The sequence below is a fragment of the Barbus barbus genome (assembly GCF_936440315.1).
Source record: "Barbus barbus genome assembly, chromosome: 11".
Taxonomy (NCBI): domain Eukaryota; kingdom Metazoa; phylum Chordata; class Actinopteri; order Cypriniformes; family Cyprinidae; genus Barbus; species Barbus barbus.
In genome coordinates, this window is record NC_136739.1 from 5,531,895 (window position 1) to 5,548,702 (window position 16,808).

Genomic DNA, 16,808 nt, shown 5'->3' on the forward strand with positions numbered 1-16,808 from the left:
CACCCAATCTTGCTCTCATTCAACATTTCACTACACAAGTTATCTTTAGTTAACTCAAAACCAAATTTTTGAAACTCTGTAATAGATTTACTTTCACACTGTCTCCCAGGGATAACAAGATACAAATTTTAGACGTCTTCAGATATCAGATATAAAGTTTTAAGTTTAATGGTTTAGAATACAACTCTTCTTTTTTTTTTTTTTGTTTCTTTGTCTGCCTCTTTTAGAATTTTTCTTGCCTGTTTTATACTTTTCAATGAGTTTTCTCCTTCCTTTTTGAACAAGTCTAGCACTTCCCTCTCTTTACCCCGTTTTGCTTCTCTTTTTTCTCTCTTTTTACTGTTGCCTTTAGTTTTATGATTTTTTTTTATCAGAGTTTCCATTTCCTCACACAATGATACATCAAATGTCCCTTCATTTGGCCATTTTGTCATTTGTTTGGTTCTCAGCTGCCATTTGTTTGAGAGCTTGTGTATCAGCTCTTTACACACTGGATATTTTAATCCTAGTATTTACACCGGAGTGGCTGCCATCATTTTTCCTATAATATGAAAATCCTATATTTAAAGCTCAATCTATATTTTATACAACAATTCAATTTATTATTATTTTTTCAAATAATATATTCTCCACCCTTCTTAAATTATTATTTGATCACTTTCTTCTATTTCCTTCAGTATCATGCACTTTTAGGCCTGGTAATTATTATAACCCTTGCACATTTTCAATATAGAGTGACTTCATACTATACATTTTTTTTTTCACACTATTTTTTATCACTTAGTGTCCAAAAGTGCCAACCTATCACTTGGACATTCTTTGTTACTGTTCTAAAAATCCTTTTATCAACAATTCAAATTAGATGTTAATTATTACAATTTAATTATTTAACATAGAACATATACCTCTATTTTATTCTACTGTCTAAACAGCATTAGTCTTTTAAAGTTTCCTAAATATTCTCCCTATCTTAATCCCACAACATATCCATTCAAATGTGTATGAAAAGCTACAATGCCAATCTTGATCCAATCTTTATTGAAACAATTCTCCTAAATACATTCACTCCATCTAGTCCCTTTATTTATAGGGCTCATATATTCATTCATATATTCTCTTTCCTAGCGTAACACCAGCCGCGCCCATCTCTGTTGCCTGACCACACTCACGTGATGGTCCAGGAGGGGTGCACGGCTTTTGTCCACCAAATTCAGAGCTTATTTTCTTATACAGCCACACTTATAGTCACAAATACACTAAGACAGACACAGATAATGACACATACATTAGAATACACTACGCTTACACTCTTCCTGAGCGACCTGTCAGATACTTCCTCTTTCACTGATACACTTCCTCAACACAATAAAAAAGTAGAATCCTGCAGGAATTTTTGCCTACCCGTACAGACCTCTATATATTTTATTACATATAGAGCGGTATCCGCAGGACTTTGCGCGCTTTCCTATACTTTATCTGCTTAACGTTTAATGTTATCCATCAAAGGCCCACTTAACACTAAACACAGACCACTGCATGCAATGTATATCTGCTTAACGTTTACGTCATCCATCAAGGCCCTCTTGACAGTAAACACAGATTTTTGCATGCACAATCTGCCCTAATTCACTGCTATCCATCAAAGGCCCTCTTAACAGTAAAACAGATCTGTGCATGCAATTGTTTATTCTGGAATCAAAACCCCCCTTTCTTTCTTTTTGTTCTTTAAATTTGGAAGAGCATTTTTTAAGAGTTCTTACCACCAAGGGCAAACTGGCAAACAACACAAACTAATTATATAAGCATAAACTGCCTACCTTTTTAGTGGCCACTTAATTTGTGTTGCTCGTCAAGTAAGCCCAAACGTGGTCTTTCACCCTCTGCTCCTTTCCATCCTGTTCGTGACGCCAATTTGTGGTGGTTTCTGCCAGTGCTCTGAGAAATCATTTTCAGAGTCTTGGGGTTTTGATGCCAGAATTTAGATTTTATTATCAGAGACAATAAAACCGAGAGACGCTGCAGCGAAATCTCCCGACTGTCTGTTCATTCGTGCTTAAATACAAGCTCTGCCCCTAAGGCGTGTTCTATACATTTCCTATACCGTTATTGTTGTTAGGAAACAGTCTCCATCTGTTTCCTAGAGCAGACAATAGGCCCCAATTTATGTTACGTTAAAGGAAGAGACCCTATCATGTCAAAACAGGAAGTGCAGCTTTACCTTACACCATACGTCTGCACATTCCATTCTTCTGCAGGCCTCTACACATGCAGGCAGATACAATTTTATAATAGTAGCATAACTTGATACATAAATGGCTGTTTTCACATTGATTACACTTGATTCATTTGTATTTTGATTAATAAAACTCTTCGACAAACACTGTGAGAAGTCAAGAGAAGACAAGCAGACTTACAGATAATGTGTGTAATTTTTTTTATGTTAATGTTTCCCTCCTTTCCAGACTTAATATGCAGTGACAACTGTAAGAAAGCCATTTTTGTAGGTTGATTCACCCAAAAAAACATAAACATAGTGGCTATGTGCTGCTATCAAAGCATTGCTCTGTTTGCTTTCAATGCTTTATCAGTCCAACACATCAGCACTGGCTCAACCAATGGTGTGAGTATAGGGGCGGTACTATCAGGTCTGACCAACCAATTGGAAACAGTTTGAGAAACTTGTTTGAAAACAGTCATTATTTTAAAACTCTGTTCTAATCATACCTTAACGAATTAATAAAGTAATGTAGAATGTAAATTGGCACCTCCATGTATAAATGGAGATTCATTTTGAATATGTAAAAGACATTACAATGGAAGACTGTTTCTGCCATGGAATTAAAAAATGAAAAAATTGCTACTTTCTATCTCACAATTATGACTTTATTTCTCGCAATTCCGAGTTACAATTTTGAGTTAACATCAAACAATTCAGGCTTATGCCGCAATTCTGACTTTCTTTTTTTTTTTTTTGAATTAGGTTTACATCATAGTTCAGATTTTAATTCTCACAATTTTAAGATATAAAGTTGTATTGTGAGATTTAAATTTGCTTTGCGAGAAATAATGTTGCATAGTGAGCTGTAAAGTCTACTTAATAATGAGTGACAAGCATTACAAATTATGCAATTGAATAAAAACAAAGGAAAATATAAAACTGATGATTATAAATACAAAGTACAAAAATAAATAAAAAAGTCATGTACAATAACGATATAATGTTGCATTATAAGATATGATTTCAGAATTGTGTGTAATAAAAAGCAGAACTTTAAATGTAAAAAGTCAGAACTGATGTAAACGAACAATTCTGAGACATAAAGTCAGAATCACAATTGTTCATGTTGGTAACAAGCCTCCACATAATGCTACTTAGTGAATTCCTCCACTGGGATTTATGCCTGGAAAGTGTGCAAGTGTCATTTAGCATGCACATTAGATTCTGCCATAAATCTGATGTTGTGTGCAGGCTGCAGCTTGAGCATATGATGTGTTTGCACCAAAACATTAGATACACCATGGGTGGGTTATGATGGAGCATTGATACAGTTACAATCTTTTGCAAGTTCTGCGTAGGTGAGACTGTTTGCTGACGTACAGTATGCTGTGCTGAGCTTTTTAAACTGGTATGTGCATAGAATGCATTTGGTCTTGCGACGAGAAGCATGTGGGACGTGTATCATCTGTTCCATGGCCTCAAGTGAATAAATAGATCACCCTTATGCTGGATGTCTGAAAGCACATACTCATGATGTACTCAGAGATGGAATGTTCGGCATTTTGGATCCATCAGATGGATGTAGACAGAAGAACAATGGAACAAGTCTTTTAAAAATGCTTTTATAGAGTGCAACAGAAGCTGCCCACTTTTTAAGCCATCAAAAAAAGTTATAACACTGTGTATATAAGATCATTAATAAAGAGCGAATGAGCTACAGTTCCATAAAGCATTAGAAATGGTGTAATTAAATAAAAAACAATGGAAAATATAAAACAGATTTTTCCATTTTAAGTTGAAAATGTGACTGCAAACAACATTCCCCTTAATTTATTATGCATTGTTACAATGGTAATGTTTTGAGCCAGCCTACTCTTTATTCATTCGTAATTCGTCTAAAGAAGAGCTCACTGGCTTGAAACATTACAGTTCTGGGAATATCTTGATAAATGAATTAATGTCTTAATAAATTATTATTTGCAGTCATAGTGTGCCAACCTTTGTCTTGAAGTTAGTGTCAGCATACAGCTGTGTGAAGTAATGTCCAAATAACATGAAAAGATAAAGTTGCAATTACAAGAATAAGCACACCTTGTGCTGAGCTGACACACATTATGAACACATTATGGTTTCAGAAGTTTTCCCATCTCGAGGCCCCTAGCGGTCAGAGGCCCTGGCCACTGGCCCCATCCATAATTTGGCCCTGACAACAAACATTGACCTTTTCATTTACCAAAGAACACATCACAAAACCAGATCCTGCTAATCAGATTAGTCTTGACATACTGCTGAGAGAAAAACAACAGCTATTTGGATCTTGAACAGGAATCTTCTGGAATTGGAAGTTAAAAGTGATAAAAAATCAATTCACATCAAAATGATTTATCAATTTTACTTGCTGAGGAACATTTGGAAACTATCAAGCCTCTTGCATATGCATAACACATTTAAGGTCCCTCTCCTTTCTGATTTTCACATTCCGAACATAATGGACTCCAAATTTGTAAAGGCCTACTTGTTTGGAAGTGGATACCACCTAAATGATTCAGAAATGTCAAGTGAGTCCATGAATTATAAAAGCAACATGGGTAGTGGTGTAAATATTTCATGGTATGTGAAAGTGAGTCGGATAGGTTTGCGAAGTGAGTCCAGGGGGTTTGTTGGCAATGACCAGTGTAAGAGAAGGCCTTGCTTTACCCCACGTTGTCTTCTAGACCTTATGAGGGAGGAAATGATAATATATTGAGTCGTGTTTGTGATGCTACATTGCCTTCACACTAAGGACACATTACCTGCAGTGAGATCGAGATGAGGGAGGACGATATACTCTTATAGTCTTGCTTAGTATGCATGCTTTGGATTTTTCACCCACACAACAGAAAAATCACAAATGAGATCTTGGCTGCATTTGAAAATGGAAAAATGTTGCTTCTGCGGGCAGTATGAGGCGGTATGAAGACAAGGCATGTCTGAATTCTATGATTACTGGTCAAAAACATACATTTACACACAAACTGACCACCAACTGCAACTTTCGGACAACTTTCCATACTCATTCTGTTTATCAACAATTGGCTCATTTAAGTGTCTGTTTAGGCCTACTCCTCCTGAAGAAAATTCGCACAAACATCTAAGACAGATTGAAGATTAAATGAAACAGGCCTAAATGAGAACTCAGAACCCATTCACACAGATCGAGCTTTTGTGTTTTTAAACACAGTGCAGTGGAATAAAAAAAATAAATAAAAAAAAAACTTTTATATACTTTTTTTTTTTAATGTCGAGAACCATGTTTTTACAAAGCCGTGTCATGCAATTCAAAAGACATAAGACATGAAAACAATAAAAAAACTATGCAAAAATGCATTCTGTGTCCCCTGTAAGATTTTGAGCAATGCACGAATCTCTGCGCGTCAAGCGATATTTGTCTCATCTTATGCATTTATGTATGCATTAAGGTAAAAGCTGTATGTTTTATTCTAATTTGGCACAATTCTGAGTGAATCAGGATACTCAACAAGACAAAATGAAGGGCAGGTTTTGATTTTTATGCATCAGGAACTGATTGAATCCCCATTTTCTTGTGACTGGATCTTGTAAATTGGTATTACAAGAAAAGTCATTTCATAAACAGAACAAATTTAAAAAATCTGATTGAATATTATGTAGACATTCATGCAATGTCATGCACAATAGTGTGCACTTATGAATCATGCACAATAAGACCAGACACATGCATTAAGAAATTAAATAAGGTCAATTTTCATGTCATGCAGACTTTAACCCTGTAAAAGCCTGAAAATACATCAGATGAAATACATCAGGTATGATACAGTGAAAACGTGGCTAAAAGAAAGTCGGATGATTTGTAATGTAAATCAGTACAATTTTTGTAACAGACTAACATAAAATGCATAAAAATATCAGTTGTCAGTTTATTTCTCCCAATAATATGTCTTAGTAAGATGATATTTAAATTTTATTGTGGAAGCAAAACATATAATGCAGTGCAATACAATGATGATTGAGAGATGAACAAATTAAAGTTCCTCAACAGCCTGATGCATCGTTTGATACTTATATCCTTTTGACATGATTCTTCAGTCCAGTAAATGTTCATCTTGAAATATTACTAATAATATAAAAGTTACATTATAAAAATCAGTAAAGAATTCACAGCAGAAAGACATGTGAACCACAACCTGAAGCGGAACATGTTTACAGTTGTACTTTATTTTTATTTTAAAATAATAAACTATCAATCAGATGACAAAAGTCAAGTAGTATATTTTGTACAACATGCTTTTTTGTATTAGATTTTTTGTCATTTAGAGGTCTTAGAAATTCATGTATCGAATATGCTATAGGCATTATAGGGTTAAATGTGTTTAGTGCTACTGCATATCGTGGATCACCTGCCACGTTTTCCATTCTCCAGCCATTATTCAGCCATTATTCTGAAAGAGTTAAAATCAACATGACTTTTCACCAAATAAAATGCAAACACATTACCACTGTGCCTAATCAAAGTTGTGATATGTTTGTTTCTCAATTAAAGGGAATTGCATCGCTCCTAAGTTGATATCCGTGTGTCAGATTTGAATAATGTGCTGTGGTTTAGAGTGGCAGAGAGGAACGAGTTTGGCATACTGATGATACTTCACTCTCACAGCCCTGCCGGGGACGGAGCACTGCATGCTCGCCGCGTATGGGATCCATTATTCCAACCCGTATTAAACAGCTTAATGGCCCCATCTCCCAGACTTTGATTTCCACGATGATATAATACACGAGGATAGAGAGAGCAAGAGGAGGGGATGTGATTTGTCAGGGGGAAACGCAGGCGGGAGGGGGTCAGATCCCACTCACACACACTGTGACCCATCAGCGGATGACATGTGTCATTTTGATGGAAGACTGATGGGTCAGCTGTAAGTCATTTAGAGCGGATGCACTGACAGAATGTCTCAATGTGGCTTTAAGGAGCTACACGTCCTTGAAGGCATTTCCTGCAGTCTTGTTACCGCAGCTGTAGAAACTATTGGACCCGGTGTGACGGTAAGAGTTTGCACATTAGGACCCGATAATGAGAGTTACTGTGATATTTCTCCTCTAGTGATTATCATTACTATTTATAGCCTTGCTCTATCTGAGGAGGCATTTGTAGCTGGAGCGCTGGGAACAGAGCGGCCTTCCTCAGCCGCATTAAATAGTCCTAATAAAAGTGTGGCTGTGCTCTGAATGCCGTCTCGGCTCTCGTTTGTGTGTGCTGCAGGTTTCTCTGAATGCTGTGATGAGTTCCTGAGAGCGTCATTCTACCCGGCCGGCTGTCTTGGAAGAGCAAGGGCTCTGGTGACAGCAGTGGCACCCAGAGAAACAAACACTGACGACGGGCATGGCTAGCGGTAACTAACCTCCTCTAATTATGTCCAGTAGTTGTCCTGTTTAGCAGACCGCTCAAACCGCACATGCTTCCAAAATCTAGCGAGCTGCCTACGTAGGCAGCATTTTAAGCTGTCATGCACTCGCTAATGATGTTAAAACCGTTCCAAACGTAGGCTGGATGATTATGCTGTCTTATAAGATACCTCGTTATGGCAGATTCGAGGGCAACTTCGCATGTGTCCTTTGTGGAGAAGGTAACGTGCTCAGTGAAAAAAAATAAAGCCAATATTTATTTGTTGGGGTCAGTGAGATTTTTTTTTAAAGAAATTAAGTAATTTTATACATCAATGATGCATTAAATTGATCAAAAGTGACAGTAAAGACATTTATAATGTTACAAAAGATTCAGTTTCATCAAAGAATGCTGAAGAAAAAAATGCATCATAGTTTCCACCAATGTTTGAAGCAGCAGACTGTTTCCAACATTCATTTTTCTTGAGCAGCACATCAGCATATTGGCATGATTTCTGAAGGATCATGTACCATTAAAGACTGGATAATAGAAAATTGTAAATAATATTTCACAATATTACTATTTTTACTGTATGTTTGATCAAATAAATGTAGCTTTGGTGAGAACAAGAGTCTTCTTTTAGAAGAATTAAAAACTTTTATTGACCCAAACTTTTGAATGGTATTTTATGTCACTCACTACTGAAATACAGTTTAAAACAAGAAATAGGTCGATTTATTTAAAACTATGTGCATGCTAGCATACTTATTCTCATTAGAGTATCATGTTATTTGCTTAGCAACATGCTAACACTAGTATTTAAACAATTAATACTTGACAAAGCAGCAGTTTTGGAGACAATTTTTTACAATTTATTATTTTTTACTTTTCTGACAACTTGCAAATTAATAACAAGTGTTTCTGAAGCACACACATTGATTTAATTTCATAACCACACAAGCCATATTTTCTCCTGAAACATTTGCAAGTTATGACTGCCCTGTTGAAAAAACGAGCAAATGCTGGTTAGGTATGTTTTGAAGCATGGCAGCTGGTTTGAGCTGGTTTAAGATGGTCCTTAGTTGGTCATGAGCTGGTTTAAGCTGGTCCTAAACTGGTTATAAGCTGGTCATGAGCTGGTCCTGAGCAGGAACTAGATGCTTAGGATCAGCACATGACAAGCTTAAACCAGCTCATAACCAGCTTATAATCAGCTCAGGACCAACTTAAACCAGCTCATAACCAGCATATTACCAGCTCAGGACCAACTTAAACCAGCTCATAACCAGCTCAGAACCAACTTAAACCAGCTCATAACCAGCTTATTACCATGCAGCTCAGGACCAACTTAAGCCAGCTCAGGACCAACTTATACTAGCATAAACCAGCTGTCATGCTTCAAAACATACCTAACCAGCATATGCTGGTTTTCTTAACAGGGTGTCTGAACCTTTGCTGGGAAGGTAATGTTTAGACCCTTTGAAGCTTTAACTGAACACACCTGAACTAGAGTATAAACTTTTCTGTGCACAACTGATGCAACCGGTCTTTGATGCAAAGCATAGCAGCCGTGTTACGCTGAGTGAAACTGTAGCTGTTTAGCCAGTGTATGTTTTAAAGGTACTTGTCATTTTACATGAGGGCCTAATGGACTCTATTGTCTTTTGCAGCAGCAGACGGCATCGGTAGTTTGGGAACTGAGCAGAGCCACATCAATGTTTCCGTGGCCGATCCCAGCGCCTGGGCCACCGCCATGAACAACCTGGGCATTGTGCCGATGGGTTTAACCGGGCAGCAGCTGGTATCAGGTAAAGCCCTGTGCCCTCCTCCAGTGTGCTAATCCTGCTGTTTCATCCTCAGCTCTCCCTGCTCTTCCCTTTCACGGCAGGGGGAATAAAAAGCAGATATTAAACCGGGGTTCCCATATTTCCCCCTCTGGCTAGCAGCATGGGCACCAGCCTCTCCAGCCAAATATGTGACCTTTAGAAGCAACACTACACATTGGATTTTACAGTGAAGCATGTTACAGTTTGTTGAGCTTTATTCTTCTGCTGAGACACTGGATTGTTGCACCTCTGAAAAGCTCATGTCCTGGCAGGTTGGTGGCACATACCGCTTTCTTGCCATGAGCCCTGAGGGCTGGTGTTAATCCTCCCAGCTGACTAAAGCTTTGTAGAGTTGTTTGTCCGAGAACTAGATGGCTTTCCTCATTGCTGTCTCTGATTGGCCAGTGATGATCAGTGGCCATCTGCAATCATAACAGCTCTGCTGCTTTTGTAAATGTTAGCTGCACAGAAATTGTCTCTTATAATCATGATTTTATCTCAAATATGCTGTAGATGCAGTGAGTGGACTAACGGAGTGCTTGACCGTTTGTTTTCTCCAAACACTGGCAATTCACCTCTCTAGCTTTGACAGCACTCATGACTGGGAGTGGAAGTAGTTAAACTATAGCCAAGCTACTCTTTTGAAGAAGTAAGCTTCAATCAAAGCTGCCAACTACAATGAAACTATTTAAATGAGCAGTATTTTCATATCTAAATATGTTATTATCCAATGATATGACTTATAATTTAAGATAGGGTGACAGTGTATACTCTAATTAAATTAAAACTACAGTACTAATGCATCATGCTACATATACAAACAGTAATGAACATGAGTAAATATTTTGCTCAGTGTTTTTGATTATTTCTCTCCTTGCAATACAAATGTGCAATATTTCTCTCCTCATTTGCTTGCAATACAAATGTGACTATAAAAACAGCCCAGATTTTTGAAAAAATTAATATAGTTTGCGAAATTAATAAATGTACACTACCATTCATAAGGGTTCGATGAGATTTAATGTTTTTGAAAGAAGTTTCTTATGCTCACCAAGGCCATTTTTATTTCACAAAAATACAGTAAAAATAGTAATTGCGAAATACTCTTACAATTTCAAATAACGGCTTTCTATTTTAATATATTGCAAAATGTAATTTATTCCTGTGATCAAAGCTGAATTTTCAGCATCATTACTCCAGTCTTCAGTGTCACATGATCCTTCAGAAATCATTCTAATATGCTGATTTGCTGCTCAAGAAACGTTTCCTATTATTATAAATGTAGAAAGCTGTTGCTTTTTTTGTGGAAATCATTATGTATATTTTTCAGGATTATTTAATCAATAGAAAATCTTTAAAATAATTTATTTGAGACAGTAAACTTTGCCTTTACTGTCACTTTTTGATTAATTCAATGTATCTGTATCCCTAATGAATAAAAGTATTTATTTCTTTCAAACATATATGATGAGTAGCATATATAAAGGTAACTTGTTTCTAGAAAAACTAAATTTTTAATCATGCAAAATTAAAAATGCTAGTAGCATTGCATTTTGTTTGGTATCTATTCCCACTGGCTCTCATGTCAGCTTTTCAGACAAATAAAGTCTCTCCTTTGTTTGGATCCTATTATAATTACTATCACGCTAGGGAAGCCATGGATTGAGGCAAATTAGGCTGATATTAAAATGCATGAGCCGATATTTCAGATCATGATTATTTATGAGAATTTGGGAAGACTCAAGTCATTTGACTTGCATATAGGTTTTCTTTTTTTTTGTTCTTGGGTGATTTCAGAAATCATCTAAGAATGAATATTAAAACTTTTATCCTCAGCTTCTGAGCTAAAGCCTCTGGTAATACGCCAAAGCTGAAAGAAACACTTCCAGCAATTCACACAAGGATTTTACATGCGGTATCCTCTTTCTTTCTGTGTTTCTTTCACACGTGTAGTACACACAGGCTTCCAGCGATATGCCTCTAGATACCTGAAAGAGGATTTTTATTTTCACACGAGCACAAATGCTGGCGTTTGGCTCCAGAATGACTATAATTACGCTGACAGAAATTCCAGCTTTAAAGGAATGATTGGAAAAGATTTGCATGGTTTCTGTCGAATATAACAGATCATGCTGAAATAACCTCTGAGTCTTTGTTTTAATTTCCCTCAGCATGTTTTCAGGCACACTTCAACATCACACATATTGCTTATGACACACACAGCTTCTATTTTGTCCCATATCTGCTCATAAATTTGATGCTCGCAGAGCAGATGCCCACTTGCACAATTTGTCCTCACAGGCAGTTTCATTCTCAGTATTTCAGCACATTTTCTATTGATTATAAATGTTTATTTGCACCAGCTCATTAGAAGACATGCTTTGTGAGAACTTTTTTTTTTTTCAGATGGCTTTATCCTGCTGGATTGATGGAGCACAACAATGAATAGTACTCTAAATATAGATGATTTCCCCGCCGTTAGGAGTTGCTTTTGTTGCGACTCCATTGTGAGAATTTTACACAAAGCATGCTGGGAGATTTGGGTTCTGAAATGGTGTAAGCCCTGAACGTATGAATGTACAGATTTACACAAGATTCACCATGGCTGCTTTAAGTGGCTTAGAAGAAGAAAAAGAAAGAAAGGGAGAATAAAACCCAAATCAGGCTCCACCAGAAACAGTCGTGTGCTGTCGTGATGACCTATTTAACTATTGCACTGTAATGACAAAGAAACATCTTCCTGAGTGCTGTTTATGGAAGCACTAGGACCTAGAAACATTTATGTGAATACCATCCTGCCAAAGCTTTCATTTTTATTTATTTATTTAGTACTGATAGAAAGGTATCGCTCTTTTAATATCTGATGCCAATATTTTAAATATCTCCTGGTTATATTAAAGTATTTTAATAATTATCAATATTCATTTAAAAGTGTCTGAAAACATTAAAGTGGGGCATTAAGGGGCTAAAAATGAAGAAAGTTATAAAACTATAAAAATGAGTATATTAATTTTTATAATACAACAATATATATATATTAGTGCTGTCAATTGATAAAAAAATTAACTAATCGCACATTTTCTCTGAAATTAATCGCGATTAATCGCGATTAATCCCTGTGATGAAGCAAGTACCACGACTCGCTTCAGGGGGAGGGGAAAAAGGGAACGTGAGTCCGTGAAAATACAAAACGATGGCTCACTCGCACAGCACTGTCGTGCAGGGTGTAATTTATTTACAGCGCTAATAATCCAGACGGTCCACAGTGAAGAATATATACAGGTGTGCACAAAACTATACCAAAGTAACAACAAATAGAAAAAATAAAGATGAAAACTATACTTACAAACACACACCGTAACCACAATATACAAAAAAATAAGGGTTTGCTTGAGGTACCATTGTAACACTCTGGCCGATTTGGTTAACAAGCACCATGTGTGAGTCTGGCCTCCCTTTTTATAGGCCAGACTCCGCCCCTTCTTTGGCATCACTCACCAACAGGTAAGTATTCAGGTAGGTTTACACATTTGATATTCCCCACACTTCAAACATTCATTAAATTTCCACTATATAATAATTCTTTACCGGTAATAATTCAAATACACATATTCATCATTACTGAAACACATAAAAACATAAATAATTAACACATAATTTACACACGACCCTGTACAAACAGACAATGTTTCCGGAAAGTTATCAAACACTAAATTCTAAACTAAATACAGATAAATACTTACAGCTGTATAAAAGTTATTGATTTCCTTTTTTCTTTTGTTCTTTGATGAACAGACATCACAGCAGCTGGTTATTAGGTTGTTTTTGGCTGCTATTTCTTTAAAAGCTGCTACTGCATGCCTTAACTGACCACCACATTGCATGCACGTAGTTTATTTTGCGCTTTGATATGATTTGATATAGGCTACAACACATGACGGAATCACTCGTTTGAATCGCGCCTGCCGCTAAAGTGAAGCTGGAGCGCGTGTCTGAAACATCTCCGGATTGATGTGATCATAAAGACATTCTGCGACTGAATAAGTGGACTTCTTGTCAAGAAAAAACAGACAGAAACAGCAGTTATGAGTGGGGTGGCCAACCCCAGGCTCCGCCCCTGCGTTAACGGCGTTAAATAATTTTAACCCCTAAATTGTGCAGCCCTAATGTACACACCAAATAGCATCAGTTTTAATAGAACCTAAGCTGTACATGTTAAATGTAGGATTGTTGTGTGACTCAGTGCTGCTAGAGTTATTCACTGTCATTTTGGGTGCTTTGGATAATTATGCATATTAGCTGTGGTGAGCAATGACTGGAAATCTTTCAAGCCCAAAAAAAGCGAGACTGTAAAAAACAGCTGAGACAAATTTCCTTGCGGATTATATATTTGGACTGCAGGGCCTGGGGCTGCAGGGGCTGGCGCTTTGCATTTAGCAATGGTGTTTGTGATGGGCTCTGATTAATGCCGTCTCACCTCTGAAATGATGAGCAGCTGCGTCCTGTAGGAACTAAATGTTTTGCAAGCTGTTGACTTCATAGTGAATCCAAATTTAATGGAAAGCAGATAATAATGACAAATAAAACCTGAAGCAGGTTTTGGGAAAAGAAACAAGATCTGTGAGCCAAAGGATTGAGTAGTCCTTGAATAATTCTGACTGAAGAAAAACAACATTAAGAAATGATAAATGTGAAGGCGTGTGTGTAATTTACCTGTTTATATTTTGATTTGGGTTTTGCATGGATCTCCTGATGCGTTTCACATGACTGCAGCCGCTGGGAAATTTATGGATCATAATTTTCATCATCTCTTTCCCCAGCAAGGGATTTGAGATTTTCTTCCAGTTCAAGCATCTCTTGTGTGTTAGATTTAGTGTTCTCCATTGTATTATGTCAGCACAGGACAAAGTAAGCAGGATTGTCCTGATTAAGGTTGAAACATTACAACACTGTGAAAATACTGAGCTCTCAGTAACTGAGTAATATTTAGGAGAGCGGTGTTGGTGAAACTGTAGCTACAAGCTACACATAATGCAAATTTAAACAAGCTGTTAACAAAGAGTTTTTGTTTCAACCTCAAACTATATTAAGTCTGCCTAAGAGGGAAAAAGCTATGCTGTTTTGAAAGCAGTTGACCATACTGTCAAGCTACTGATAACTGTAAAAAGCTCAGGCCTTTTAGTTTTTGCTAAAAGTTTTAGCAGTCCTATTTATTCCATTTTAAAAAAATTATTTTCACAGTCAGCCATCATTAAAGGAATAGTTCACATAAAAATGAACATTTACTGAACATTTTCTCACCCTCAGGCCATCTAATATGTAGTTTGTCTTTTCATCAGAACAGATTTAGAGAAATTTAGCATTACATTACTTGCTCACCACTGGATCCTCTGCAGTGAATGGGTGCCGTCAGAATGAGAGTCCAAACAGCTGATAAAAACATCACAATAATCCACAAGTAATCCTCGTGACTCCAGTCCATCAATTACTGTCTTGTGAAATGAAAACCTACATGTTTGTAAGGATTAAATCCATCATTAAGATGTTTTAACTTCAAACCATTGCTTCCAGCTATAATACAAGCTATAATACTTGCTATCTATTGCTCTCTAAAAAGTTATCTCGTCTGAATCAGGAGAGAAAAAAGCACAGATCAAGCACTGTTTACAAGCAAAAACAGTCCAAAACTGTTGTAAACAAATATGTCTGTGGATTTTGTTGTGAGAGGACAACAGGTGATCAACATTGTCACTGGAGGAAGCGATATTATGACTTATGAACTGGTATTTTGTCCCAAAGCGAAGGTTTAAAGTAAAAATGCCTTAATGATGCATTTTTTTCTTACTACTTCTCGTTCTCACTTCACACGATGTTAAAGTTGACCTATGAATTTTAACAAGATGTAAAATAAGTCTCTGATGTGTGTCTATGTGAAGTTTTAACTCAAAATACCACACAGATATGTTTTTATAGCTTGTTAAAATCGCCACGTTTAGGGTATGAGCCAAAACGCGCCGTTTTTGTGTGTGTCCCTTTAAATGCAAATGAGCTGGTGCTCCCGGCCCCCTTTCAGAAGAGGGCGGAGCTCCAAGAGCTCATGCTCTGGCATACAAATAAACATTCCACTATTAGTACAAACCTTTTATCTTTACAGAAAATGTACTCGGTTTAAAAGTCAGTCATCTGATTGTACTGTGCATAATAAATACGTGTTTATGAATTACACAGACGAGGAGCACAGCGTGATAAAAATAATGACAGCTGGTGTCATTGTGCCTTAGCATGACATTATGAGCTCGTCAAATTCAAGCAGTTGACTTAACATTGATGCAATTTTTTAACTACCACCTTCCTATTTACGATCATTCTGGTAGCACGTGAAAGTAGCACCAGTGAAAACAGGTAGAGATAATGGTAACTTTAGCAACATTAGCCTTAAAGAGTGCCAAGAAGCTCTTTCAGAAAGGCAGTTTGGAAAACAAAATATGACTCCTATGTTCATTGGTGCATGCCAACACACAACACTTGTAATGCCTCTTTGGCACTGTCTAGTAGCTACAGCAAGAAAACAGTAAAAGCGTACTGCTGCTTCTCTCTCAGGGCTGTGCCTATGCTAATAGTGCAGAGAGCGTCACAAATGGGCGGGAATTTTTCCCTTCAGTGACGTGGACAGGGTCGTACCACAGGTTTGAAGAGACTGTTTATAATTTATTGCAATTATAAAAAAAATGAGTGGGTGGATTTTTACCATTTTAGGCTGGTTGTTTTCACACACTGCAGCCACACAACTGAATTCAAACAATTTTATAAAAGTGATTTTTGCATAATAGGTCCCCTTTAATGGATGGACTGGAGTTGTGTGCACGTGTAGAAAAAAAAAAGCTTTTACTAAGCCAGTATTATGACTGGAATTTTCATTTCATGTGAGTGAAGATTTTAAACATATTTTAAACACAGTAATATTAATTTCTCTGTATGTCAAGCTGTTTTAATGAGAACAAATTACTGAGTGCTTATAAGTGGTTGACTCAGCGCAGTAATTATAATGAACTGAACATGACCTTATTAGTTAAGAGGCCTTATTATTAAGACAAAACACATAGATGTGTCAACATTTTTTGAACAGTATAATGTAATTATAATAATAATATAATGAACAGTTTATACATTATTTTACAATGTAGTAGTGGAAGCACCTTTTAGATACATACAGTGAAAGCACAGCTTACAGGTAGGCGTCAGATTTTCAAATGCAGGATTGCAAAAGCAAACTCTCAATAATCTAACTTTTCATTGTTAATATGAATGCATGTTGAATTTGAACTCTAACAATTAAAAAAAAGAGGTTTTAGATATCTTTTGAATA

General features: G+C 36.7%; 1 protein-coding gene across 2 annotated transcripts in view; it reads left to right on the forward strand.

The window, feature by feature from the left end:
• The window catches only part of LOC306877257 (ecto-NOX disulfide-thiol exchanger 1-like), a 108,850-nt gene that overhangs the window by 57,795 nt on the left and 34,247 nt on the right, over positions 1–16,808 (forward strand). For both annotated transcript variants that reach the window (XM_079428905.1, XM_079428906.1), the window contains 2 exons: positions 7,494–7,623; positions 9,287–9,424. In XM_079428905.1, the coding sequence (XP_079285031.1) occupies positions 7,614–7,623; positions 9,287–9,424 (148 nt within the window). In that variant the 5' untranslated portion in view covers positions 7,494–7,613. The remainder of the gene's footprint in view (positions 1–7,493; positions 7,624–9,286; positions 9,425–16,808) is intronic.